General features: G+C 37.6%; 1 protein-coding gene across 4 annotated transcripts in view; it reads left to right on the top strand.

Annotated features, from left to right (window-relative positions):
- Positions 1-22,657, top strand: part of setd5 (SET domain containing 5) — a 42,872-nt gene extending 20,215 nt beyond the window's left edge. Inside the window, exons 4-24 of one of the 4 annotated variants that reach the window (XM_084426108.1) lie at positions 1,163-1,413; positions 2,043-2,101; positions 3,498-3,685; positions 3,836-3,874; positions 5,024-5,269; positions 9,146-9,294; positions 9,469-9,586; positions 9,740-9,849; positions 9,950-10,196; positions 10,315-10,392; positions 11,295-11,510; positions 11,594-11,935; positions 13,721-13,966; positions 14,153-14,276; positions 14,383-14,645; positions 14,770-14,826; positions 16,351-16,833; positions 19,139-19,398; positions 19,727-19,872; positions 19,958-20,040; positions 20,161-22,657. In XM_084426108.1, coding sequence (XP_084282234.1) covers positions 1,163-1,413; positions 2,043-2,101; positions 3,498-3,685; positions 3,836-3,874; positions 5,024-5,269; positions 9,146-9,294; positions 9,469-9,586; positions 9,740-9,849; positions 9,950-10,196; positions 10,315-10,392; positions 11,295-11,510; positions 11,594-11,935; positions 13,721-13,966; positions 14,153-14,276; positions 14,383-14,645; positions 14,770-14,826; positions 16,351-16,833; positions 19,139-19,398; positions 19,727-19,872; positions 19,958-20,040; positions 20,161-20,706 — 4,251 coding nt within the window. In that variant the 3' untranslated portion in view covers positions 20,707-22,657. Of the gene's footprint in view, positions 1-1,132; positions 1,414-2,042; positions 2,102-3,497; positions 3,686-3,835; positions 3,875-5,023; positions 5,270-9,145; positions 9,295-9,468; positions 9,587-9,739; positions 9,850-9,949; positions 10,197-10,314; positions 10,393-11,294; positions 11,511-11,593; positions 11,936-13,720; positions 13,967-14,152; positions 14,277-14,382; positions 14,646-14,769; positions 14,827-16,350; positions 16,834-19,138; positions 19,399-19,726; positions 19,873-19,957; positions 20,041-20,160 lie in introns of all 4 variants that reach the window. The other 3 variants (XM_084426106.1, XM_084426105.1, XM_084426107.1) reach the window with 3 other exon arrangements.
- Positions 22,658-26,352: the final 3,695 nt, after the last annotated feature.

The following is a 26,352-nucleotide window of genomic DNA, read 5'->3' as shown; positions in this document are numbered from 1 at the left end:
GGTATTGTCATTTTAGCATCAGTGTGTAACCCAGTGGTTCTCAAACTTTTTTGCCCTCCCCTCCCCCCCCCCCCCCCCTAAAAAAAACCCTTCTGGAAATGGAAAGATTTTTTAAATTAAAAAATGCGCAATGAAAACGCCTGCAATAGTTTAATTTTGTAATATCATTAAAAAATACAGTAAGGGAGAATAATAGATCAGAACATACATTTTAATTTAAATAAACAAATGTAAATGTTTCAGTAATTCTTTGGATGAACAATATATAATCAGTGGCTCACAAGCTCAGCTTCTTGTATGCCTTCTCGTCGGAAAACATGGCAGCGGAGCAGCGTGTGTGTAATAGCAGCTTGTCATGCCGTCCGCTGAAGAGCTCTAAAGAAGAACGATTCAGTGGAATTGGCGTTCGCTGCCACTTTATAAAAGCAGAGCAGCAACCACTATTCACGCTCTTGAACGCTGTTGCAATGGCTATTTTCTGTGTGTGTGTGTGTGTGTGTGTGTGTGTGTGTGTGTTTTGTTTTCCCCTGCTGGGTGTGCCCCACACTTTGAGAACCACTGATGTAACCTAAGTAATGCATAGAGCTGAATCATATAAAAAATAAAAAAAAACTCTTGCATAATGCTACTTTTGTTTTGTGCACATGATTAAACTGAATTATGAATTTATAATGAAAAGTGTTTATTGTATAACCATTACCCATAGCCACAAACTCATTACCTCAATACCTCTCACTTTAACATTACTACAAATCAACCTGGACAGATATTGTATTTGAATTTGAATTTATCCAATTTATCCAAAGCAACTCACAAATGAGAAACATCTCAAGGAGTTTGTCTTATGAAGGATCCCACAATATTTTTAGTAGTGTTCCTCACTTTTTCAAAAATCAAGTTTACTTAAATGAAGTTCCTTTGTTTACTTTTATGGTTTCAGTTTAAGAAAGTTTAGCCCAAACATTCTTAGCAACAATAAAAACTGTTTACTTTTGAATGCCACATTTTTTAGTTTTTCATTCCCACCTCTTCTTTCTTCCTGCCCCTTTTCCCTGCTCCCCACCTTTCATTCTCTTCCCCCTCTCTCTCTTTCCTTTTCTCTTTTGTTGTGCCTGAACACCGTTGTTTGAAGATGCAACAGTCTTCCATTGTGTGTTGTCAGGATCATAACTATGGAGCTCCACCCCCTCCCACCCCTCCTGCCTCCCCACTCTCCCAGACCATTTTCTCCCACACGGAACGCAATGGCACTCTGGGACGATCACGACCCTGTTTCCCCACCGATGAACCAGACAACTCTGCCGACAGCGAGAGTTCATCGGAGGAGGAGGTTGTGGAGGGCGCAGTTCCACCTCCCTGGTGTCAGTGCCGTCTAATGCAGGATGGCTTCCTCATTAAGTGTGAGAATTGCAGGTGGGTGATTTGTATTTCAGATCTCTCGTTTCAGATGTAAATCTGTAAATTGCAAGCATTTTTTCATCAAAACTATGCACACTTTTTTTTTTTTTGTCACCCCCTTTTTTAGAAAAGTTTACATACCTGAAAAAAGTACAGTACACTTCAGTCATGAACATGTTTCACCCCATATGAAAATACGGATTTCACTTGATTTAATGCGAAGCACAGTCCATTTCTAAAATATATTTGATATGCTGTAAAATGTTGTGATGACTTGATTATAGGAAAATGTCAGCATGTTCACCTAAGCTTATATCTCACTGGCTGCTGAGGCTTTGTTTTCCACCTTAAAAACAAATAAATTACCAATAATAAAAACTTTATTCACTTTATTGGAGTTGAAATGTTTGGTATATTTTGGAATTTTTGCAGCGGTCCATGGTTTCATTTTTAACATCTTCACGTTCATGCCCGGTCTTAAATGTCTAAGCCTTAAATCAGCCCTGTGTAAATGTAAATGGGCTGAATCATCATAGCAGTTATTGGCCTTATAAGAACAGTGGCCAATAGTTCACTGCGAGTCATGGCAATTAGTTATTGCTCTAATGGATATAGAATCTATACTGAATGTGTTCTTATTACAGGGGTCTGGAGAAGAAGAAAGGGCTAGACGGGCAACGCAGAAAAGGAGAGAATTTTTCAGGTAAAACTGGCTGTTTCTCAATTCCAAGAACGCAAAGAATGGACTCGCGTTCTAGTGGAGACCGGTCTTGCCAGGCTACCTTGAAAGAACGAACTCGGAAGGACACAGAACACATACTTGTGAGAATTGAGATGTGCTGCAACTGACCGTCCCAGCATATTATAAGTAGTGGCCAATGCACAATAAATACAACATAACACCACAAACAAATGTCAGTACATATTAAAACATTTTTCATATTGTTATAGACATTATTTCCATAGTATATTATATAGTTTTAATTTACCATGCATTTGTGAACATTAATATGTATGTTTAAAGGAAAAGTTAACTTAAATGTAAATTCTGTCATTTACTCACCCTCAAGTTGTTTCAAACCTGTATGAATTTCTTTCTTCTGCTGAACACAAAGGAAGATATTTTGAAGAATGTCTGTAACCAAACAGTTGATGGACCCCATTGACTTCCATAGTAGGAAAAAAAAAATGCTATGGAAGTCAATGGGGTCCATCAACTGTTTGGTTACAGACATTCTTCAAAATATCTTCCTTTGTGTTCAGCAGAAGAAAGAAATTCATACAGGTTTGAAACAACTTGAGGGTGAGTAAATGATATCAGAATTTTCATTTTTAAGTGAACTATTCCTTTAATGTTACCTTTATGTTTTGTCAATCAAACATACATTATCCAGAAAACAACTGTCCATTACTACTCAACACTGATAGTAACAATAAAAGTCAAGTCATGTCGCCTTAATTTCTATAGCACTATGTACAATACAGACTGTTTTAAAACAGCTTTACAGTGATTAGCCAAAAAAATTCTTAAAAAAAATGCAGAGTTCAATCCTGCTCTGAAGCAGCTCTAAAAAGAAAGTGTCATTATTCAGCTGAAGTCAGTTCAGTTCCGTTGCAAAGATCATCAGTTATTAAATTAGATCAGTTCAGCTATAAAGCAGCTCTACAGAAAACAGTGATGTCGTCATCATCCAGCTCAGTTCAATTCTCATCAAATAGTGACATTGTTCAGCTGTAGTAAGTTCGCTGTTGATTCAGTTCCGTTCAAAAACTGTGTAAAGATCATCAACTATGAAATTGGTTCAATTTGTCTATAACAGTGATGTCATCATCCAGCTCAGTTCAGTTCTCATCTGATAGTGTTTGTGCTATCAAATCAATAATGTTGAATATTAAGTTGAACAGTTGTACGCAATTTAGTACGTAAATGAATTTCAGATGTCTCACATCTGTATTTTGTCGTTTCTGACTAAATGTGGAGTAAAGTTTAAGAGTCTTTCTGGGTATTTCTCTTTTATATCTCTACATTTATCACCCAGAATTAAAATAACTCAAACTCACCAGTGTCACTGCTCTCTTATGTGCATCTTCCTTTACAGTGGGCGAGAGCAGTGCTACAGAGAGTGGAGATGAGGACATGTCAGCCTCTGCTGTGTCGTACACAGCCACTCAACACACACCCACTAGCATCACTCTCACTGTCAAAAGAGTCAAACACAACAAGGTTAAGAAGAGAAAGAAGAGCACAGAGAAAACGCGCACTACTCCTAAAGCCAAGAAAGTTAAGGTAGAACAACAAATACATGCACAATGCTGCCTACAAAAAATGACGAATGTGAAAAGTCAGTAACTGACTAATTGTCACATCTCTCAGAGCTTTTCCATCGTCTGTATTATATGATAATAAATGTAATAAAAATGTATGTTCTCATTACAGGCTTACAGAGAGGGTTCCAGAAAATCCATGAGGATGAAGGTATGGGCTCAAATATGCAGTGTTATCTAATGATCCACTTCTATATCTTCTTAGGAAATAATATTGTATGTAATAAGTACAATTATAGACATCGTCTTAAACTGGGAAGAGCAGTTCAGTTTGCTGACTTGTGTGTCTGGATCTCCATTGAAGATTAGCGTTTTGCTTGCATAGTGATTCATTAAAGGTATAGTTCACCCAAAAACGAAATTTCTTTCATTAATTACTCACCCTCATGTCGTTCCAAACCTGTAAGACTTTTGTTCATCTTCAGAACACAAATGACGATTCAGTCTGAGAGCTTTCTGTCCCTCCATAGACAGCTACACAAATGACACGCAAGGTCATAAAGAGATTGTAAAACTAATCCATATAAATTGAGAAATTGCTTTAAATGATGAACAGATTGAACTTATGCTTTTATTCACATTTCGTCGGACAAATAGATTTAAAAATGATTTTGTACCAGCTGCCATTGTTTTTTTTTTTAATTGCTCTAGGTAATCTATTTATGGAAATCTTTTTTTGTGTGTGTTATGTGTTGGAGTATTGTCTGTTTGTTTTGTTGATTGTATGGTTTACTGCTGGTTGTGAAACAAATTGTCCCTTGGGGATAATAAAGTTGACCTTCCCTTACCTTAGTTTGACGATCTCTTTATGAACTTTTTGAAGCGTCAAAGTGGTAGTTGCGTAGCTGTCTATGGAGGAACAAAAAGCTTTCAGATTTCATCCCATTTATGGGTGAAGTATCCCTTTAAGCACACAGCAAGACTCAAGGCCATCACCATATATTTTTTGCTTTTCTTTTTCCTGTTTTGTGCAATTCAGTGCTAAATCTACAATTTGTTTGACATGTTTTCTAGAAATCTTGACATATAAAACAATGTGGCAATTCTGTCAAGTTATGTGCAAGATTATGTGAGAATGTATTTTTAATGGCTCCAACAGTTAAGATAGTCTTGTTAATTGACACATCTAGATGGTGTCACACCTACATGTGACTCTTTGATTCTGTTCAATGCAACAATTTTCAGTCTTGTAGTGCGCATTTAGTTTTAGTTCTATTAATTGCCAAAGACTGAAATCTTCCTCTTCCTCCATTTGTTATTTGATCAATCTTAAATCTAATGCATCCTCTGATTGTTGCAGAACTCCGCGTCTGAGGCCAGTGTTCTGGATGAGAACACAACAGAAGGATGGGAGACAAGAATTCGTCAGTGGACTGACCAGTATGAGGAAGCTCTGGTTAACCAGTACAGCGCTGACGTACAGACCCTCCTCGAACACTACTGTGCCAATGGCAACTCGTCCCCATCCCCGTCTACTGTCGCCATGGACACCATAAATCGAACAGAACTGGCTTGCAACAACACTGTGTTGGGCTCACAAATGCAGGTATAGATGGGTTTTCATGGATTGCCTTAAGTCTTGAGGTTTTAAGACTGTATCAAGTCATCAATATCATAAATAGTATAAAAAAATAATGGCAGTTTTCAAACATCTTAAATTTGTGAAGGAACAAACGAGTCAATTAAGATGATTCGTGGCTTTGGGCTAAGAATGGAGTGAAGCTAATTTTATTACCTTTTATTTAGATAGCACTTTATACGATACAGATTGTTTCAAATCATATTTACATTGATAACAGGAAAATAATTCAATGATGCAAACAGTTCATTTCAGCTGTACAGCAGCTCTAAAAGAAAATAGTGTCATTGTTCAGCTGAAGTCAGTTCAGTGTTGATTCAGTTCCATTGAAAAGATCATCAATTATTAAACTAGTTCTATAAAGCAGTTCCGCTGAAAGCAGTGATTTCATCGTACAGCTCAATTGAATTCTCGTCCAATAGTGTCAGTGCAGTCAAATCAATAAATATTGTTGAATATTAAGCGTCCCCAACTGATAGGGGTTTGACGAGACAGTTTACTCACGAGATTGGGTTCACGAGAACGAGATGAGACTAGACTTAAGACTTTTGCAGGTTTTTTTTTTTTTTTGACGAAATACATGACTAGAAAAATGGTCTGCATGTGCATTTGAAATGTTTTAACTAAGTCATCTTGTAATGAATGTCATTTCAGTTCTATTTTCTGAGTATGAATTATCATATGCATTTAAAGACAACAATACTCAAGCTCTGTAAAAGGTTTTGCCACAAACTTAATTGATTGGCTTCTCTCCTGTATGATTTTATGAGTGTCTTCAGACTTTACATGTACATGATTTATGAGCTTCTACAACTTTTGACCTCCTAACTGAACTCCTTTCCACAAAATGATCATAGAAATAAAAATGAATTACACCGTTTTCTCTTAGTCTTATTAAGTGCAAACAATAAATGCAACCATAATAAATATTCAAAGTGCAAATAGAGACCAATCTTTTTCTTCAAGCATGATACAGAGCTAAGAGATGGTTACAACTACACAGCCCAGTCTAATACAGTTTTCATATTGGAAGATATTCACATGTGTTAGGGAGCAGGGTATTGAAATCGCGTTTGAATGCACGCTCGCGTTTTATTCACGCTTTTGCGATCGCATGTATTCTGTGAATAGGGAGTGGCAGTGCTGAATACGGATTCTACAAGATAAGACATTTGACAGACACTTAAGGCCCGTTCACACCAAGGACGATAACTATAAAGATAACGATAAAGATATAATTCTAAAAATCGTTCTCCATATTAAAGAATAACAGAGTTCACACCACAACTATAACGATAAAGATATGAGGAACGATATCGTTGGGATCACTTTCAGAACGATTTTTTTCCAGCTGTCAAACGATAAAACACTGACAGTCAATCAGAATCCATTCTAATTTAAAGGTCTCGCGCATTTAAAATGGGGCGGGCGCGCGCGTGCTTAGAATAAAAAGACCGTTATTGTTCGTTGGTGTGGACGCATATATAGTTATCTTTATCGTTATCTTTATAGTTATCGTGCTTGGTGTGAACGGGCCTTTAGGCTCTGTTGTGCAACGAATCCTCCGCCATGGTCTTGTCAGTCATCTCGTCACTTACTCATCACGTGATCAGTGAACTCTGATTCCTGCTGCATTACGTACGACTCTGCAGCTTGTGTTGGATGAGCTGGATGGAATTGGATGAAACTACGTGGCATATTTTATTCTAACTTCACCCTCACACTCCGTCATGGCAATATCGCTAGGCAGCTTTTCACCTCGACGAGAAATCTTGTCACATTTTAATCTCGCGAGATCTCGTCACACCCCTACTAACGAAGCAAGCCAGAGGCAACAGTGGCAAGGAACCCAAACTCCATCAACTGACAGAATGGAGAAAAAAAGCTTTGGAGAAACCAGGCCTGGTGGCTGTCATATCGACGAGGCCTTCACAGGGGATTGTCTGGTTGACATTCAGGGCTGTGTTTTGGTCATGTCTAAGTGCAGGTCCATCATCTGATCTGGATACGGACAGGATACGACTGACTATGGTAACCTGGGGATAAACAGAAAGACTAATATTAGCGTAGATACTATTCATCGTACTATAAGTACATCGGGTGTTAAGGGAAGTGTTCCAGGTTCCGGTTGACCTAATTTATGCAGCCTAACAATCTTTTAACGGATGTGAATTATAGAAATGTGATAATGTGTTGTGTATGCCAGGTTAAAGAGATGTGTTTTTAGATTTACACTGACAGAGTGTGTCTGCTTCCTGAAAAAAGCTAAGACGACTGTTCCAGAGTTTTGGTGCTGAATAGGAAAAGGATCTCCTTCCTGCAGTTGATTTTTGATATTATTGGTATTATCAACGGGACAGAATTTTGAGATCGCAATAGATGTGAAGGACTATAATGCATTAAGAGCTCACTCAAGTACTGAGGAGCTAAACTATTTAGTGCTTTGTAAGTAATTAGCAAGATTTTAAAATGTGTGCAATGTTTAAAAGCGAGCCGATGCAATGTTGACAGAACTGGTCTAATATCCTTTTCTGCATTTGTCATCGAGAGCATATGTCATAATTTAGGTATATTTTTAAGATGGGGAAAAATGTGGTTTGCTAAAAATGTGGCTTTCAAATGAAAGATTGGTTCCAAGGAGCACACCCAAGTTCCTAACTGACAATAAAGACTTGACAGAGCAGCCATCAAGTGTTGGACAGTATTCTAGGTTATAATGTGTGTAGGTTTTTGGTCCAATAAATAAAACCTTTTTTTTTTCTGTATTTAGTTTCCAATTCCAAAAATCAATTTTTTTAAATCAAGTATGTATTCCATCAATTTTGTAAATTGGTAAGTTTCGTCAGAGCATGAAGAAATATAGAGCTGAGTATCATCAGCATAACAGTGAAAACTAATGCCATGCTTCCTAATGATATCTCCCAAGGTCTAGCATGTAAAGGGTGAAAAGCAATGGTCCTAGTACTGAGCCTTGCAGTACTCCACACTGAACTTGCTCAAAGTGTTCTGTAATCACTAAATTTGAGCTCCATTGCACTTTTTTTAATTTTTTTTTATTTTTTTATTCTGGTTTCACACTCACTGCCCACTCACTACAGAAACCCCACTCCATGTTCACTTCATAGCAAAATTTGTAACCATTGCGAGTGTAATATTTTGTTTTTACATAGTTAAAGTTCCATTTTGCCTTTTTTGGGTCCAGAAGTGAAAATGTTTCCAAACAAAGTCAATGCATGAGCAACACAACATGGTGGTGTGTTGTTCCTGAATGAATCCGTGTTTTTGAATAAAGCAATTGAGTCAGGGTTTGCTAATAAAGATAGGTAGTCACCACCTACTAATGTAACAATGTAACCTGCAGAAAGGGTCACTGAAATATGGCCACCATTAATGCACAGACTGACAGCTAGCCTGGAGCACAAACAGTCAAAAATCCCAGAGCTGTTGGACTGTCATATTGGCACTGTTGGAACTGACACTTAGCCAATCAAATTGAAGTACCGGAACTAGCCATTGTATAGATGAGATGCCATATATTTAGAATTAAAAATTAATATTCCATGAACTCACTTAGTGAATAGAGTAAAAACTGTTAGTGGAAAACATATCTTGAGCATTTTAAACTTGGAGATACAACGTTTTACTGATAAGCAGAGTTAAGGCCATAAATGTGTCCCAGTCTGTTAATCTGGGATAATCCGTCACATATAATGTTGCTTTATTTATTTATTTATTTTTTAAACTGTGCATCCCTGTAGTTACTTGTACTGAATTGAAAACTTGTTTCCAAATGTAGTGTACTTTTTCATTTAATAATTCATTTTATATATAATTCTTTTGTAGTTACAGCTGGGCCGTGTAACGCGTGTGCAGAAACATAGGAAGATTCTCAGAGCTGCACGGAATTTAGACCCTGAAACACTCATCATTGAGTATCGAGGCAAAGTCATGCTCAGACAGCAGTTTGAAGTCAACGGGCATTTTTTCAAAAAGTAAGTGTTTCTGTGTGAGTGCATCTATGTATATTATCAACATCGTCTTGATCTCATCTTAATTATTCAAAATTATAAATTATATAAAAAAAATTAATCTCATTTTAACATTTTGTAAAATGTTTATTGCAAATTGACTGTCCTTCCTGATTCCTTCTATTAACTCCACTTCAGGCCATATCCATTTGTCCTGTTCTACTCCAAGTTTAATGAAGTGGAGATGTGTGTGGATGCCCGGACATTTGGCAATGATGCACGGTTTATCAGAAGATCATGCACACCCAATGCTGAGGTGAGATGAATCTGGTGTTATCTGATAACTGCTGATGTGGTAGGGTTGCTTCACCTATACGTTTTATAGGTGCATATTCTGTTCACAGTTTCTTTTCTGAGTGACAGCCTGATTATATTTTGTTCTTTTTGTCCTGTATACGCTAAAACACAGGTGCGGCACATGATTGCAGAGGGCATGATTCACCTGTGTATCTATGCTGTTGCTCACATCTCAAAAGATTCTGAAGTCACTATCGGGTTTGACTACGAGTTTAGCTGCTGGTTAGTCACTCAAATACGTTTCTTAAGATTTAGTATGATTCTTAGATAAACTGCGATTTTGGTGTTTGTATTGACACTTTTCCTCCGATTCTTCCCACAGTAATTATAAAGTAGATTGTGCATGTCATAAGGGCAATCAGGACTGTCCTGTGCAGAGACACAATCTCCGCCCCATCCAACTACCATCTCCTCAGTCTTCACAATTTGCCCTGCCTGGAATAGAAACACGGAAAAGACGAGCCCGACGCAGAGAGATGGAAGGGGACAGGCTCGTAACCAGTGTGTCTGATGAGAGCAACCACCTGCTGGAAGATGCAAATGAGACACAGGGAGTTAGCGATACAGAGGTGCATGTTTGTGGAATAACAATTCTCAATGTCTACTATTTTATTGCAGATCCTTTGAGAAATTATAATGATGATTATCTCACATGATGATGAAGCTTAGCTTGTTTTTGTGCTACAGGATGCTCTTATTGACAGAGTGAAGTTGGAGAATGGAGAGGAGTTAGACGAGAATGGAGTGCCAATACCAAACAGACGTGTAAGCTTTAATCATATGAGAACAGTTATGAATCAATACATACTGTCTAATTCTAACACAGATCCTTTGGTCTCACCTTGGGCCCTATGATTTCCAAAATGTGGAAAACACGATTGGAATCGCAAAATACAATAATAAAAAGCAGTATAATGTCACGGAATTTAACTAATTTTGGAAGGATAAATAAAAATTAGGACAGTACACTTAATCAAAATGCTGTAGTAGACCAGTGTGTGTGAATATTAAAGGTAAAAAAGATGTGGCACAGTTTCATCTACTACACATTCTCAAGCATGAGTGAGGCTTGAAGTGTTTATTAAAAAAATAAAAGGAATCGTTTTTTAAGATGAATTAGATTAATGTTTTATGGCTTCATTGGTTTAACCCATTTTTCATAATATATTTGTTTGTTTTTTCCTGAATTGATTTAAAGAATAAAAAAATTAAAAAAAAAAGTTTCAAAGGGCCTAATTATTTTGATTAATAATAATAATAATAATAATTTGTCAATTTAGTCAATTATTATATTACACATTTTATGAATTCCATAGATTTGACATGCTTTTTGATTATTATAAATTTATTAAACCATTAAAACCCAATCCAGAAAAATTACAAATGGAAAACATGGCATTGAAAGTAGAAAACTGAATTTGAGAAAAAAATATTTGTTGTTTATTTGTTGTTGTTAAGATGTTAATAAATTGTAAGTTTTGTGATTTTAATTAATTAGATATTTATTGACTTAAACATTAAATAAAATGTAACCGTTAGAACTATTAAAATGGAATCCAGAAAAATGTTAATGGTAAACAGGTTTTATGGAATATGGGTAGAAATAAAATAGATTTCATAGGGCCCTACTCACCATATCAACCACTCATTCTTTTTGCCCCACTCAGTCTCGTGACGAACGCAAGGCAGAGGCCATAATGCACATGTTCGAGAACCTTGAGAGGAGAAAGAAACGTGGTCAGGGTTCAGCACAGGGTACAGCTGAAGAAAACAAACTGGAAACGGGGGAGGCAGAAGTGCCCTCACTTACAGCAGGAAACTGTGTACCAAATACAGGAGCAGTTGGAGGAGTCAGCACACGGCGCACCTCCTTTGCCACTGTGGTAGTCACCTTTTACCTTTTTTACTTTCAACTTTTGCTTATAATGGCTGTGTTCTTACACACTTTTACTTGTCTCTTCATTAGGACACAACAGACATTGACCCTGAGAAGCCCCCTGCTACACCCAGTCCTGCCCCTAAAGCACAACCTGCCCGTAGTTCCAAACCACGTCCTAAGAGCCGTATCTCCAGGTACCGCTCCAGTTCAGCTCAGCGTGCTCGGAGACAGCGACAGGCTCTTTCCCAGCAAGCAGCGGAGGGAGTTCTGGTGGGGGGTGAAGAGGGCAGTGCCGGGGCAGCCCTCAAGGAGCAGGGCCAGGGAGAGGGAGCTCCGAACTATGGCCATCTTCTAGATGGAGAGCTATATGGAGCAGCCTCTACAGGGATGGGTAATAAGACACATGTCAGATACCCAAAAACCAAAAAGGTGAGATCATTTCACACACTAAATCCTACACAGGTTAATGGTCATGTTTTTCTTAGCCACTCTAGTGTGGGTTTCATAAATCTTGTTCAGAACTGCAGTGTTGTGGCTTTAGAGGGTAGTTCACCCAAAATTTAAATTCAGTCATTTACTCACCCTCATGTTGTTACTAACCCATAAGACTTTGGTTAATCTTTGAAATACAAGTTAAACATATTTTTAATGAAACCTAAGAGGTTTCTGTCCCTCCATTGAAAGTCCAAGTAACCAAAACTTAGAAGATTCAAAAAGGTATGAAAGGCATCACCTAAAATGATGAACAGTCAGAACAGATTTAATTTAGAAACTCATGTGTGCTTCATTCACGAAAATAAACCTCATTGGTTCTCGTGCATCAAACAATCATCTTTGAGCTTCCATGTTTACCATGTGTGTCGATCATGGTTTATATGAAAATAAAAGCCTAAAATAAATCGAATCACCTTATAAAGCGATTCTATCTTGGATTTAACTGTTCAATTCATATGGATTAATTTTACGCTTTGACCTTTTTGGATCTTCTAACTTTTGGTTACCTGCACTTGTCGGTTTCTTTAAAAATATCTTAATTTGTGTTTTAAAGATTAACCATAGTCTTTTGGAACAACATGAGGGTGAGTAAATGATGACACAATTTCCATTTTTGGTTGAACCAACCCGACATCAAAGAACTTGCGGTGATGAAAGCTGACACTGTTGACGCCTCTCGTCGGCTAGGATTGCAGATATACAAACTGTAAACGGAGCGCTTGCTTACCATTTTGAATATCAATCATTCTTATCACTTTGAACATATTTGTGCATTCGAATGCTCTGGGAAGATGATCTAAAATTATAATTTAAATTCTGCAAAATTATATTCTGTCTGTACCGTCTTGACTTATTTGCATGCTTTCATCCCTTTTGCTGTTATTCTCGTGCACTGGCTCGTTCGCTAAGCTGAATAGCCAATCAGAGTTCTCTCGCTCTCACCGACGGCACGACACAATTCAACATGCTGAATCGGCCCCAAAAAAAACCTGACTGCGTCCGACTAGAGCCAATGGTGTGGAACATACCGAAAAAACTAAGCCGACAGGCGCTCAAAATTGGCCCGATATTGCCCGCCGGCCGACCGTTGGCTTGGTGTGTCCAGGCCTTAACACTATTTATTCATTCCATCCCCTCTTCAAACTTGTCTTCTATAGGGTCATGGGGATGCTGGAGCCCATCCCAGTGCTTAGGGCTGAAGGCAGGGAAACACTTTAGCACTATAAAAAACCTCTGTTCTTTTGTTGCCATCTTAGGTTTGAGGATGTACAGTACAAGTACTTTTTCAATACTTCTAGTTAAAGTTAGCAATGTAGCGCTGGACTTGATTTGTAGCAGCAAATGTAGCTCTGGACTTGATTTTGTCCATCAAGAATAGATTGGATCATTGGATTGTTGTCCTTTGCTAACTGCTGCGATCTCATGTGAGTGACAGGTTGCTTTGAGAGGGGGGATTATTGCCTGGTATTGAGCAAAGTGTACATTTCATCAGGGATATCAATGTATTTGATTACATATTATGAGGGCACATGAATGTTTTAAAAAAATTAAATGTCCATGGATAAATCATTTATAATAAATATTCAAATATTAAAAATAAAAATGGTCAATTTCGATTTTATGGTGTCTTTTAAAAAATTGCTACATTCATACCGTGGTCAGGCTGTTTCAGAGCTGTAAATGTAGTCATTTAACGTTTTTATTCTCTCTCTCTTTAAGTACCTGGTGACCGAGTGGTTAAATGACAAGGTTCCAGAGCGGGTGGAGGAGTCTGTGGAACGCCCTTTACGCATCACCACTGACCCCACAGTTCTGGCCACCACCCTCAACATGCTGCCAGGACTATCTCATTCACCTCTCATCTGTACCACCCCCAAACACTATGTTCGTTTTGGTTCCCCCTTTAACCCCGAAAGACGCCGGCGACCCTTTATGATTGACCCAGCATATGGTTCTTGCAAGAAGGTAAAGTAAATTGCTTTGTCATTCAAGTTTCCCTTGAAAATTAATTTGTAGAGTTCTCCAGCTCACATTAGTTTTTTTAGACATAGCTTGAATTAGACGTAGCGAAATTGACCAAAGACTTAGTGGACTCAACGTTATTGTTATTGTGGCTACATTGCATGCCTTTGTGTATGTCTGTCTGAGCAGAGGTGGATGAAACAAGCGCTGGATGAGAGCATGTTATCTGGCCTTTTGGAGGATGGAACGGAGTCCAATTCTTCCCACAAAAGTAACACCAGCAGCACCAGCAGCTCTATCCAGTTTAAACCTGGTAATGGCTCTTACTCCACTGTTGAGACAACGGAATGTGAATTGTATTCAGGGTTCTAATTAATTTTTTTTCTTTTTTTCTGTTTTTTATATTGCCTCTCGTTCAGAGCTGGCAGGACCTATTAAGAAGAGGAAATTGAAGTGTCCATCGGAAATTGCAGCTCCACCCTCTGAACTCTTGTTACGACCATTGTCCCCCATCACCCCACCTCTGCCTTCTGAACTTCCAGTGACGCCTCTTCATTCGCTCCTAAATCCTTGCTCGCTTTATTTAGGTGGGGAAGTGGAGAAGCTAAATGCTACCATGCTTCCGTTCTCACCACTCACATCCCGGCCCACCAGCCGCTGCAATACACCTCTACAGTTTGAGGTGAACACACATATAAAATGGACTTCTCTCATGTTGTGATTTGCTGTAGTCATAGAAAACAATAGCTGTTATTATTATTATTATTATTATTATTATTATATATGAACTTGGTTCTTTTTCACAGAACATCTCTTCTCCTGAGGCTTCTCCTGTGCACAGATCAGAATCTCTGACTCCAGAAGTAAGTTTCAGTGCTTATACATGCACATGGAAGGGCTAATGCTTGCTTGTAATATAGCATGTTCAAATTTGGAAGGCTAGCGTTGCCATTTCTGAGAGTAGGGATGCACTGAAATGAAAATTCAAAAGTTGTACAAACATTTAAATGAACTTAAATTAACTTTTTAATAACATATTTGTATCTACTCCAGTTTTTTGGTGTAATATTAACATTTAAACGACAATAAACAGTAACAACTTGTTTTCATGACAGATTTATTCAAACATACATTAAATTATGAAGACATCACTAACAGGTTAAGGAAAAATATAATGAATATGTAACAGTGTATATATTGAGCAAAGGGATGATATCTTGAGTTATTTTTTTTCTAGCTAACTAATGAATTTATGGACATTGAATTATTGACATATTTCCCTAGTTGAAACGCTGATTGAGCGATCACATGAGACTGGATTCATTTTGATAAGTTGTAATGTATCTTTCAACATACTTACTGGTGTTCACCCATGTTTATTTCATGCTGTAGAAAAGAGGAGATGAGACGATCGGTTCACGTGCGCTTGATCTGTGCTGCTGCTTAAACTGTGTTTACAGTATCACAGTGCATTAAAAAGTAGCAAAAGAATCCATTGATCAAAGTTGAGACTTCTTTGTATCAAAAGTAACAAAGCTTTTTGCGATTATTGGATGGCAGGTGCGCTACAAATGTTTAGTGAAGTTTTGTTCACGCATCAAATGAGTCAGTATGCTAAGGTTCTGATGAAATTGTGCAGAAAGTGTAGTTTGACTAAAATTAAGAAAACTGCTTTTAGATTTTAGTTTAGATTGTTGATAAAAAAAATTGTTCCAAAAAGCATAGTATCTAACTTTTTTTTTTTTTTGGAAAATAAGGCACACCAGGTCAAAATTGCATTGTTTGAGAGAGAAAAACAACCATGTTGAATTGGTGAATAACTGTTTATAATTTGTATATTACCTTTTATTGTTTCATTCAGAAATAATGTAAAATACCGGTAGTTAAAAGCATTGTATTATGTATTATCATCATGTATTATATTATATTATATTATATTATATTATATTATATTATATTATATTATATTATATTATATTATATTATATTATATTATATTTTATTATATTATATTATATTATATTATATTATATTATATTATAGTTCCCTCTCCACAACAAATCCTTCAAATTTAAAAGGATCCAGAACAGGAATGCAAAATGCAGGTATAAAGTAAACATAATTGTTGTTTGCATAATAAATGGCACTTTAATTATTATAAACTGCAAGCCTAAATAAGAGTATTTAAAGCGAAACTGACTACAGGCATGTGGGAAATGCGCTATACAAGTAAACTTGGGCTCATGTACCTCCCTTATTCTGCAGGAATCCAATTGTGTGCGCTTTGCGTATATTTTGCTTTCTTGGAATATATTGTGGACTGAAAAATTCCAGTAAAAAAATTCATTAAAATACTTGAAACAGAATGAATTATTTTTTTTTTTTAGCCCTGTTTGCGACCAGACTTCACTTCACGAGTCACTGCCTTCCCTGACTTTTCCGCAAGCCGGGGAAGCCCGGCTCCTGTGTCAGAAGACTTCTCACTTGCTGCTCAAGACTCACTCAATGGATCTGGTGGTGGGACTCCCCGCAGCTCAGCTGTTGTGTCCTCTCTATGTGACTCTTCCTTGGTTTCGCATGCCAGTGAGGCACAGGCCAGAGAACAGGCCTTTAGGACAGAGTTTAACCTCATTTACACCTGCTCTCCCCTCAATGCCAGTCTACCCACTGGTCCTGCAAGTGACAGACACTTCCCACAATCAGAAGGCTTTTCCACAGCTGACTCTGACTTTAGCACAATGAGCAGCCAGGGGTTGCTGATGGAGACGGGTTCGGGTTCTCTCTCGCTGTATCTGGACACACAGTTCGGAGGTGGATATTCAGAGAGCAGCACATCCCCTCACCCTAGCAATCCACCACAGAAGAAGAAGGCAAGTATTACGGCCACATCAGTTTGTCCATTTACAAGTCCGATGTTTTTAATTTAGCATATTATGGAAATAAATGGATTTTTTTTAATTAAGTTCTTATAGCACAATATTATTGACCTACCACTGGGGTAATATCACCCCAAGGGTAAGTTTAAGACCCTGATATACTCACAGTGAAGTTCTTTTTCGCTCTTGGCTTAGGGGGAAAAAAAAGATTAAAATACCTGAGCAGAAATAGCAAACATTACGATGCCTCCCATACTGTTAGCAGTGGTCTTTAGATGCAAATGTAAATATGTGCTGTGCACTTTCCTCTCAGCAACAAAATAAGCTCAATAAAAAATACAGTGGTGAGAAAACAGCAGTTAAGGAAGCATCTGATCCATAGTGATGTGCATGTTTGCACAAGCTCTGCCATTAGCTTTATAGTATTAAACTCTCCAGTGTTTTCATGTTTTTACTCATGTGTGACATTGACAAACTGAACAGAGGAAATGAACCAGAGGAGATTTCCACGTCAAAAAGCAGGTGGAGCCCCAAAGCACAGCTACCTATTACATAATCACCACGGACCGATGATATTTCAAACTTTTTGCCATAAATTTCACTTTGGCAAGCTGTTTCAAACTTCAGAAACAAACTTAATTTCGGTATGATTTTGTTAAATGACATCACATCAGTTAATTCTGCGATTTCGATTGCTGTGTATCGGAGCCTTTATCCCAACTGTCATCTGATTGTAATTGGGATGGGCATGGGGATGGGGGTCTTACTCCAAGTGTCTACTTTTCACTTCATAATAATTTTTTTTTTTCATTTTTTCATACCATACAGATCTAAATTACATTTTCTGTTCTGAAATCACCCACTAACAAAAAGACATAAAAACTTTTAATTTCCAACATTAAATTCTCACATCACTATTATCCAATGACAATAAATTAGGCTATTTTACCTCAAAACTATGGATTTTCTATTTTTTTATAAAAAAAAAAAGTCTTGCAATTGCGAGTTATAAAGTTAGAATTGCAAGATATAAGCTAGCAATTGCAAGAAAACAAGTCTGAATTGCAAGTTTATATCTCACAATTCTGACTTTATTTCTTGCAATTGTAAGTTTATATCCCGCAATTCTGACTTCATAACTTGCAATTTGGAGTTAATATCTCATATATAGATGTTAATTTAAACTAACAATTGTTTGATCAAAAGTGTGTGTGTTCGTGATGTAAACAAGCTTCCATACTATACTATTCAGATGAAATAAACTTTCAATTATTTGGGGAGCATCTTACTGTTAACCAATCAATGTGCTTCTGCTTTCGCATAATTCCACCTTTACAATTAACAGAGTGGATATTTCTTGACTTGGCATAGTTTAAAATAAGAACTCCTCTAAAATCTTGGAAAAAACTCTGCTGTTTACCTTCGTTTTCCTCACATACATTTAAATCATGAACGGTGGTCCTCTATCTGGCATGAATCTCTTGCTCTGTCTTTGATTTGCTCTCTGTTTCTCTCTTCTCTTCACTCTTAAAATTCTTGCAAAATCTTTCTTTTACCCTTTTCTCAAGGCAGAGGGTCATGGTGAGTGCTGGTAGTCAGCTGGCTGGCTTGTCTGGGTACCAGTCATTAGCTGTAAGGGGCCAGTTCAAGCCAGGGCAAAACATGGTGAATATGAAATAAGTGGCCTCCATCTAGAAGTGTGCATGTCCATAACATTTGCATCTCCAGATGATCTACTCCCTCATCTGTATTGGGCAAATTTATTTAACCAAAAAAAGTAGCTAAAAAGTTAGCAGCTGCAGAGCCAATTGTATTCATTCAAAGACACAGATGCTTTCATTCTGTAATCTACAAACATTTCTCATGGTGAATCTGTCTGTATTTGTATGTGGGTTTTTCTTTGCTTTTGTTCTAGAGTCTAGAATCCTAGTTTATAACTTTTTTCATGGTATGTTATATTTGCAAGGGTTCTAGCAATGAAAGAAAAAATGCACATGTATTTATTTTATTATACAGCATTTGAGTGGGTTAATATGAGCATTTAATGTAGTGGTATTTAGTGTGGTGCTTTTCTAAATGGCAGCATTGGGTACTGCATGCTGTATCTTTCTCATACTTGTTGAAATTATAGATGATGTCATTGTACATCAATTGATCATGCATGTGTTGCTTTCTGTGAACATGTGAATGTTACAATGCATGTGTATACTAAGAAATTATACTGAAGGACAGAACTGCATGCCAGTTCGTCATCTATGTGCAACTTTTAGTCCCTCTTACACACATTCTTTCCATCTAGGTCTCTTTGCTAGAGTACAGGGAAAGAAAGAAAGGGCCACGGGACCCAGCGCCCCTCGTCACAAACCTCAGCTCCATTTGCCCTCGCACAGAGTCTCCAGGACAGCCGCTCATGCATTTTCAGCCTTCAGTCTCTCCGCACAATTCGTTCTCTCCAGAAAGGCAAACTTTCCCACAGATAGAGGAGGTCAGTCCTCCTGGCATACGGTCTGGAAACCACACACAGACCACAGTACTGGGTGGACCAGAGTCCAACCACTGGTGAGAAAATTACAGATTGATACAGATTCATAATGCACAAATGTCAATCTGATTTGGGTTTGATTTATTTTTATTTCAGTTTTAGTTTCTATTTCTAGTTATCAATTTTAGTGCTTTAACCTAAGCTTATTTCAGTTAGTTGCAAAGGCAACATTTCTAATTGTAAAAAATTGGTCAAATATTTTTTTAATTTCAGCTTTATTTTAATTAATGTTTTTTTTTATAGTTTAAGTTAACGATAAAAACCCTGGTCCTGCTAAACACTAGCTCTTTATGCACATTCTCAGAGATCCCTAATGAACGGTTGTTGTGAATCTGTGTTTATCAGGATGGTCCCTACATCAGTTGAGCGGTTGAGGGAGGGACAGGGTGCTCTGGAACGTGTCCTGAGGGGTAATCTAAACATAGAGCGTGCCCTTAAAAGAGCAGATGCCGGAATGAATGACCAAATCAGCAGTCGTGATAAGAGCACTGGTATGAATTGGACTGCATGTTTTCATTACCTAAACTGAGAATACTGTGAGCTGCAGAGTTTGAGTACTTCTCTGTGTCTTGATAGATGCTGTTGAGATGGACAAGTATGATCTTCAGAGCTCATCTCTGGCCTCTCCCTTAAAGAGTCCTTCTATACACCCACATCAGGTAGGATATTCACAAAGCACAACTGAGATAAAACAGATATTTCAGATAATGCCATGAAACCCATACACTACAAACCTTTTTTTCGGAAGTTTATTAAATCTGTCTTTAATGATCGTCCAGCAGATGCTGCCTCTCCTGCCAGAATCCCATCAGCACTCGGAAAGCCCCGTCTTCGACCAGCAGAGCTCCTCTTCTCCATTCTGTCCCTCTGTAAGCCCCTCTCCTCCCCGCTGCAGCTCTGGGAGGCCCAGTTACTATCCTTCAAAGCTGTCCACACACAGCCCACTCGCCCAAGAAAGCCCGCCCTCTTCTACAGTATCAATCTCCTCAGTCGACTCAACAATGTGTGTGCCACAGCCTCACAGCAGCAGTGGAGGTGGGATGGACACCTCAAGCCTTAAAGCTAAACTTTTGGACAGCACCCTGTCAGCTGCTCTTTCTCTACCCACCAGAGGTCTAGGCCACCTTAAAATGGACACCACTGCAGTACCACACACACAAGGTGCTTATGGCTCCAAATTGGCCCAGTCGTCCAGAGTGCACAGCCAGAGAACAGACAGACCCAGTCAGGCTAACTCGAGACATCTGACAGCTTCTGGAGCACAGCACTATCCACAACGAAATTTACAGGGTCCAGGGGTATGGACACAGTCGGGGACCTTTTAGGACCCACAGTGTGTGTGTGTGTGTGTGTGTGTGTGTGTGTGTATGCGCGTGTGTGGCAGAAAGAGAAGTGTGCGATATCCTCCTCACTTTTACCTGTGGAGAAGCTCTGCGTTGTTAGCGGTAATTTGATGTATTGAGTTCTGTATGGATGGTCTACTTTTTTTTTTTCTTTTTTTTCTTTACCTTTCCCAGTTCCTTTTATCTTTTTCCAAAAACTGAATTTCTGCAGTTACATGTAACTTAGTGTGGACTTCATAACAATCAAATCAACGGAACATTAAAGTAACTAGTTTGGAGTATATAACCAGATTTAAATGTATTTTGAAAATTCACCCAAATGCTACAATGATGTTCATGCTGAGTATTTAAGAGGAAAGTTAAGCATCAGTGGTGAAACAAAACTTTCTCTTAAAGTAGGGTTCTCATGTTTAAGACTTATCTAAGAGTAAAAGTGATCATGCTGATCTTCATGTCTAATGTATGGTATTATGACCATATGAAATGGCACTCTTTAAGATGCTTCACACGTTTGACTCTGAGTACATTCTCCGATTTTCAGTTTTGTCATTAGTCGTCATCAGAACAGTTTTGTAGTGTGCTCATAGATGGCACACTTGGCTCAGAGTTTTTGAATGCACATGAAAGCAATTCTTAGTGAACGGTGAGTTATTTCCTCACTCCGAATCATTCCAGTGTCTAGCTATCGTTAGGGTCCGACGGGCTTCTGGCCTGTTGAATTCTCGTTAGTGTCATAAAATCACTACTCACTTGATATATAATACTTGACAAGCAGATCTTATGGTGCTTCAGTTGGTCTATTTGAATTGTTTATTTTGTTTCCCAGTGTGATCATGATTGCCTCTTTAGGTAAAAACTTGCAATTGTCAGTTCAAACTTTGTTTTTTAACTTGTTTCCAATGATTGTGAAACGCCCCTCTTTGTGACTCGCAAAGCACACAACTTTGCAGAAAAAAAATTGCAGAAATGTTTTTGTTTATACTCCGTTAAAAAAAGTATGTGTACCCTCCCAAGCCCTTTAAATCCTGTAAAGTGTATACTTCATTTCTCTCACTTCATATTTAATTTACTCTCCTTTTTGACCAGTCCTTGCATTCCAACCACCATTTTAGAAAGGAAGAGAGGAAAGAAATGCTGTGGCCAAATGGTTTGATCAGTAAAAAAGACAAAGCAAGTGTGCTGCTGCTGTGGTCTCTCAAATTTAAGTGTTTTTATAATTAAATAGCTGCTCACAGGACAGCCTTTTAAAAAAAAATCTAAATAGGCATAGTACTGTACCTTCCTTGGATGGGACCTTTTATAAACGGTAAGGTCACCAATTCATGTGCCATGAAGACCACAGTAGTGGGATTTTGACCCCACTTCAAACTAAACTAATGCCCCTGTTGCATCTAGAGAACTATAGCTGTCTGCTTGGTGGATTTATACAATACAACAATATAAAAGATTATGTCTGTTTTTGTTTTACCCTTATGTGAAAAGATCTTGAAATGATGACGGGTTAATGTATTCAGCCTTAGTTCACTGGTTTATATGAATGTCTTTTTCATATAATGGAAAGAGAAAATCAGAAAAAAAAAGAAAAAAAAAAAGACTATGTGATCTGAAATTTACCAGCACCTTAACTACATGATCATGTGTACTTGGGTGAAGTGTCATTCTGTTCTCAGACAAATATAGTACACCAAATTTGCTGCATGATATTTCTTTTGTGTCATTGTAACAGTTAGGGTTGGGTTTATTTGGGATACGGTTTTGATTGAGATTCTCCTCTTCCTAACACCACAAACATTTGGCACTTTTCTAGTATCCATAGACATATTTTTATTGTATTATTTTTTTTTTTCACCTAATTTGAACCCTTCCCCTTTTCATGACATAAAATGCATCACGTTTTGCTTTTTAAATAAAATGTTTGTGAACATTTTTATAACTAGTTTAAGCATTTGCTTAACATTGCTGAATGGAAAGAGAGCTGACAGTGAGATATTATAAAGGCTCATTTGCATTAGATATTGGCATTGAGAGATAATATAACCGTTAAAAAAAACACCCTATGGAATAGTTACAAAATAAGGTCTATGGTGGGCCTTAAAAAAAAATGTTTTGCCCTCATAAAGCTCTTTTTATGCCAGATATTAAGATGCGTGTTGGGCAATCCAGTCACAAGTGGACAATATTAAATTCAAGTGTAAATGGGGTCCAAACCATGAGTTTTGTCTACTTTCAACCACATTCTGTGGTGGTAGAAAATGCATGTAACCACATAGCATTTACAGTATAAATACTCGTGTAGTCAAATTCGTTTGAACAGCAGCAAAGTACCACCTACTTTTCTGTCAATCACTGTGCTAAAAACAAAGGCTTAAACTTTACTGGTTACTTTCAGCTTTACTGGTTTGATTGAAATAACTTGAGTAGTGCATGACCTACATATACATGCAGAAGACCTCACAGAATTTCTTCAGTGTCTCTGATATAACAATGCATTGACAATTTATGTGAAGCACATCTTAAATTTACTGAGACGCGTGGTCTTGATGTTTGTGATCAACCAAAACCTATTAATAGATAGTTAAAGGAATTTATGGAAGAGCTATGAATTTGAGACCCATTATTGAACTCAAAAGCAGAGGGGTAGGTGTCCAGGTTCAGAAAGTAAAAGTCCTCAGTATTTTGTTCCAATCACCTGGATTTGCTAATTAGCACAGTTTTTCAGCCAGGAGATAGAACTAATTAGTGAAATCAGCTGGATGAGTTTTCACACCTGAAAGTCTGCACCAAGGTCTGAACCAAAGTTCATGTTTTGATTCATTTTATACATTCGGTAAGTTTTGGTTTTGTTTCACATTGCAATTATACGAGTGCATTAAATAACTTTACATGACATACTTGCATCTTGCCTTAAAAGCTGATAGATCTACTTATTTTTCATCCCTCTTAGCAGAAAACAAACACAACACTTGGTATTTATTTGAAACAGTGGCTAAATTAACGAGAAATAAAGCTTTAAAGTTTCCAAGCAGCACAGCAGTAATGACTTTATGACTTTCTTTACTTACAAGATTGATAATATTAGAGAGAAAATTATAACTATGTAACCGTCTACTACAGTATCACATCAGACAGTGCATTGTAGTCTCCCTGAGGAAAAATTCCATTCATTCATTGCTAAAGGAGAAGAAGAGAATTGTCTAAACTCGTTAAATCATCTAAATCAACAACACATATGTTAGACCCTACACCGACTAAGCTATTGAAAGAGATGCTTCCAGAGGTCATAGATCCTCTTCTTAATATCATTAATTCATCTTTGTCATTAGGATACATACAGAAAACTTTTAAACTGGCTATTATTAAACCAATTGTTAAAAAAACACAATTTGATCCTACAGGGTTAGTCAATTACAGGCCGATCTTGAATCTACCTTTTCTGTCAAAGATTAGAAAAGGTAGTATCTTCACAACTATGTTCCTTTTTAGAAGGAAATGGTATCTGCAAGGATTTTCTGTTAGGATTTTGACCGTACCATAGTACTGAGACAGCTCTATTAATTTTACTCGATCTTAGTGCTGCATTTGACACTATCGTACCGACCACAACATTCTTTTGAATAGACTCGAAAATGATGTTGCCATTAGTGGAATTGCATTGGCATGGATCAAATCATACTTATCTGACTGTTATCAGTTTGTAGTAGTAAACGAAGAGATGTCATATTGATCACAAGTTCAGTATGGATTACCACAAGGATCAGTGGGCTGTTACCACAAGGGCTGTTGCTGTTCACTCTGTACATGCTACCCTTGGGAGACATCATTAGGAAGCATGGCATTAGTTTTCACTGTTATGATACTCAGCTGTAGTATATTTCTTCGTGCCCTGACGAAACTGATCAATTCACAAAATTAACGGAATGCATAGCTGATATAAAAAACTGGATGACTAGTTATTTCCTACTACTTAATTCTGAAAAAACAGAGATTCTAATTACTGGACCAAAAACCTCTGCATGTAATAATCTAGAATACTGTCTAACACTTAATGGATGTTCTGTCAACTCTTCGTCGTCGGTTAGGAACCTGGGCGTGCTCTTTGATACCAATCTTTCATTTGAAAGCCACATTTCTCTGTAAAACCGCATTCTTCCATCTTAAAAATATATCTAAGTTACGACATGCTTTCAATGAAAACTACGGAACAGTCAGTTCATGCGTTCATGACCTCAAGGCTAGACTATTGTAATGCTCTAATGGGTGGTTGCCCTGCACGCTTAATAAACAAACTACAGCTGGTCCAAAACGCAGCAGCTTGAGTTCTTACTAGAACCAGGAAGTATGACCATATTAGCCTGAAAATATTGCTAAATGGTTTAACTCCCCAGTATGTGAGCGAGCTCTTAACACATTATAGTCCTTCACGTATATTGAAATATCAAAATTCTGGCCAGTTGATAATACCTAGAATATCAAAATTAACTGCAGGCAGGAGATCGTTTTCCTATTTCGCACTTAAACTTTGGAACAGTCTTCCTAACATTGTCCGGGAAGCAGACACACTCTGTCAGTTTAAATCTAGACTAAAACACATCTCTTTAACCTGGCATACACATAAAACATTATATATTTCTATTATTCAAATCATGTAAAATGTTAGGTTGCATAAATTAGGTCAGCCGGAACCAGGAACACTTCCCATAACACCTGCTGTACTTGTTACATCATAATAAGAATGGCGTCTACGCTAATGTTAGTCTCTCTGTTTATCCTGAGGTTTACCGTAGTCAGCCGGATCCAGGCCGTATCCAGATCTGATGAAGGACCTGCGCCTAGACACGACGACAACGCAGCCCTGAAGTGTCAACTAGATTCTCCCCTGCGAAGGTCTCCTTCCCTTCCCTTCCCTGTACCTCTAGATAAAACGTTATCAAAATGATTCCAGTTCGGATGGATCCGTGGAAACGATAAAAAAATCGGTATTATAGAGGCCAGACAAGTAATTTGGCGATGTCACTTTGCAAAGTAAGTACCTGTGCACATATATACTGTATATTCAAACGTGCATTCCTAAACACGTAATAATATGCATGTGCATGCCATCACCGTTTTCACAGATTTACATTTTTGAAGTTTACATGGAGATGATAACGTTTTCAAAAAATGTCTAAACTTGCACCTTGGAACCTATTTCAAAGTTTGCATTCTCAAGCCACCAAACACTGTTGTCGTGCAAATTATCGGCCATTAAAAGTTTTCTGTTAAAACGGTATCGCCCCCTAAATGAATAACTAATGATTTTTAGAACGGAAGTGAATCAATCAAAAAAATGTCTTTAGCTGGACAGTAACTTTTTTCTAGAGCTGTATCACTGTAAAGCTGCTTTGAAACTATCTGTATTGTTAAAAGACTATATAAATGAATGTGACTTGACTTGACTTTTGACGTAGCACTTTATTGATGCCACAAATGTTCAAGAGTAGTTTGCTACTAGTAAAATTAGCTTAAAAACTGCCCATGCCCAGCAGGCACAGGATGTAGACTCTATTTTGGTTGAAAATGAAAGTCAGGTTGACATCGAAATCCAACGTTTGTTTGACGTCAAGCTCCAACGTTGGGCAGACGTCGAAC

The sequence above is a fragment of the Rutilus rutilus genome (genome assembly GCF_951802725.1).
Source record: "Rutilus rutilus genome assembly, chromosome: 12".
In the NCBI taxonomy this organism is placed as follows: domain Eukaryota; kingdom Metazoa; phylum Chordata; class Actinopteri; order Cypriniformes; family Leuciscidae; genus Rutilus; species Rutilus rutilus.
Note: the sequence above shows the minus strand (reverse complement) of the source record. Positions and strands in the feature narration are given on the sequence as shown.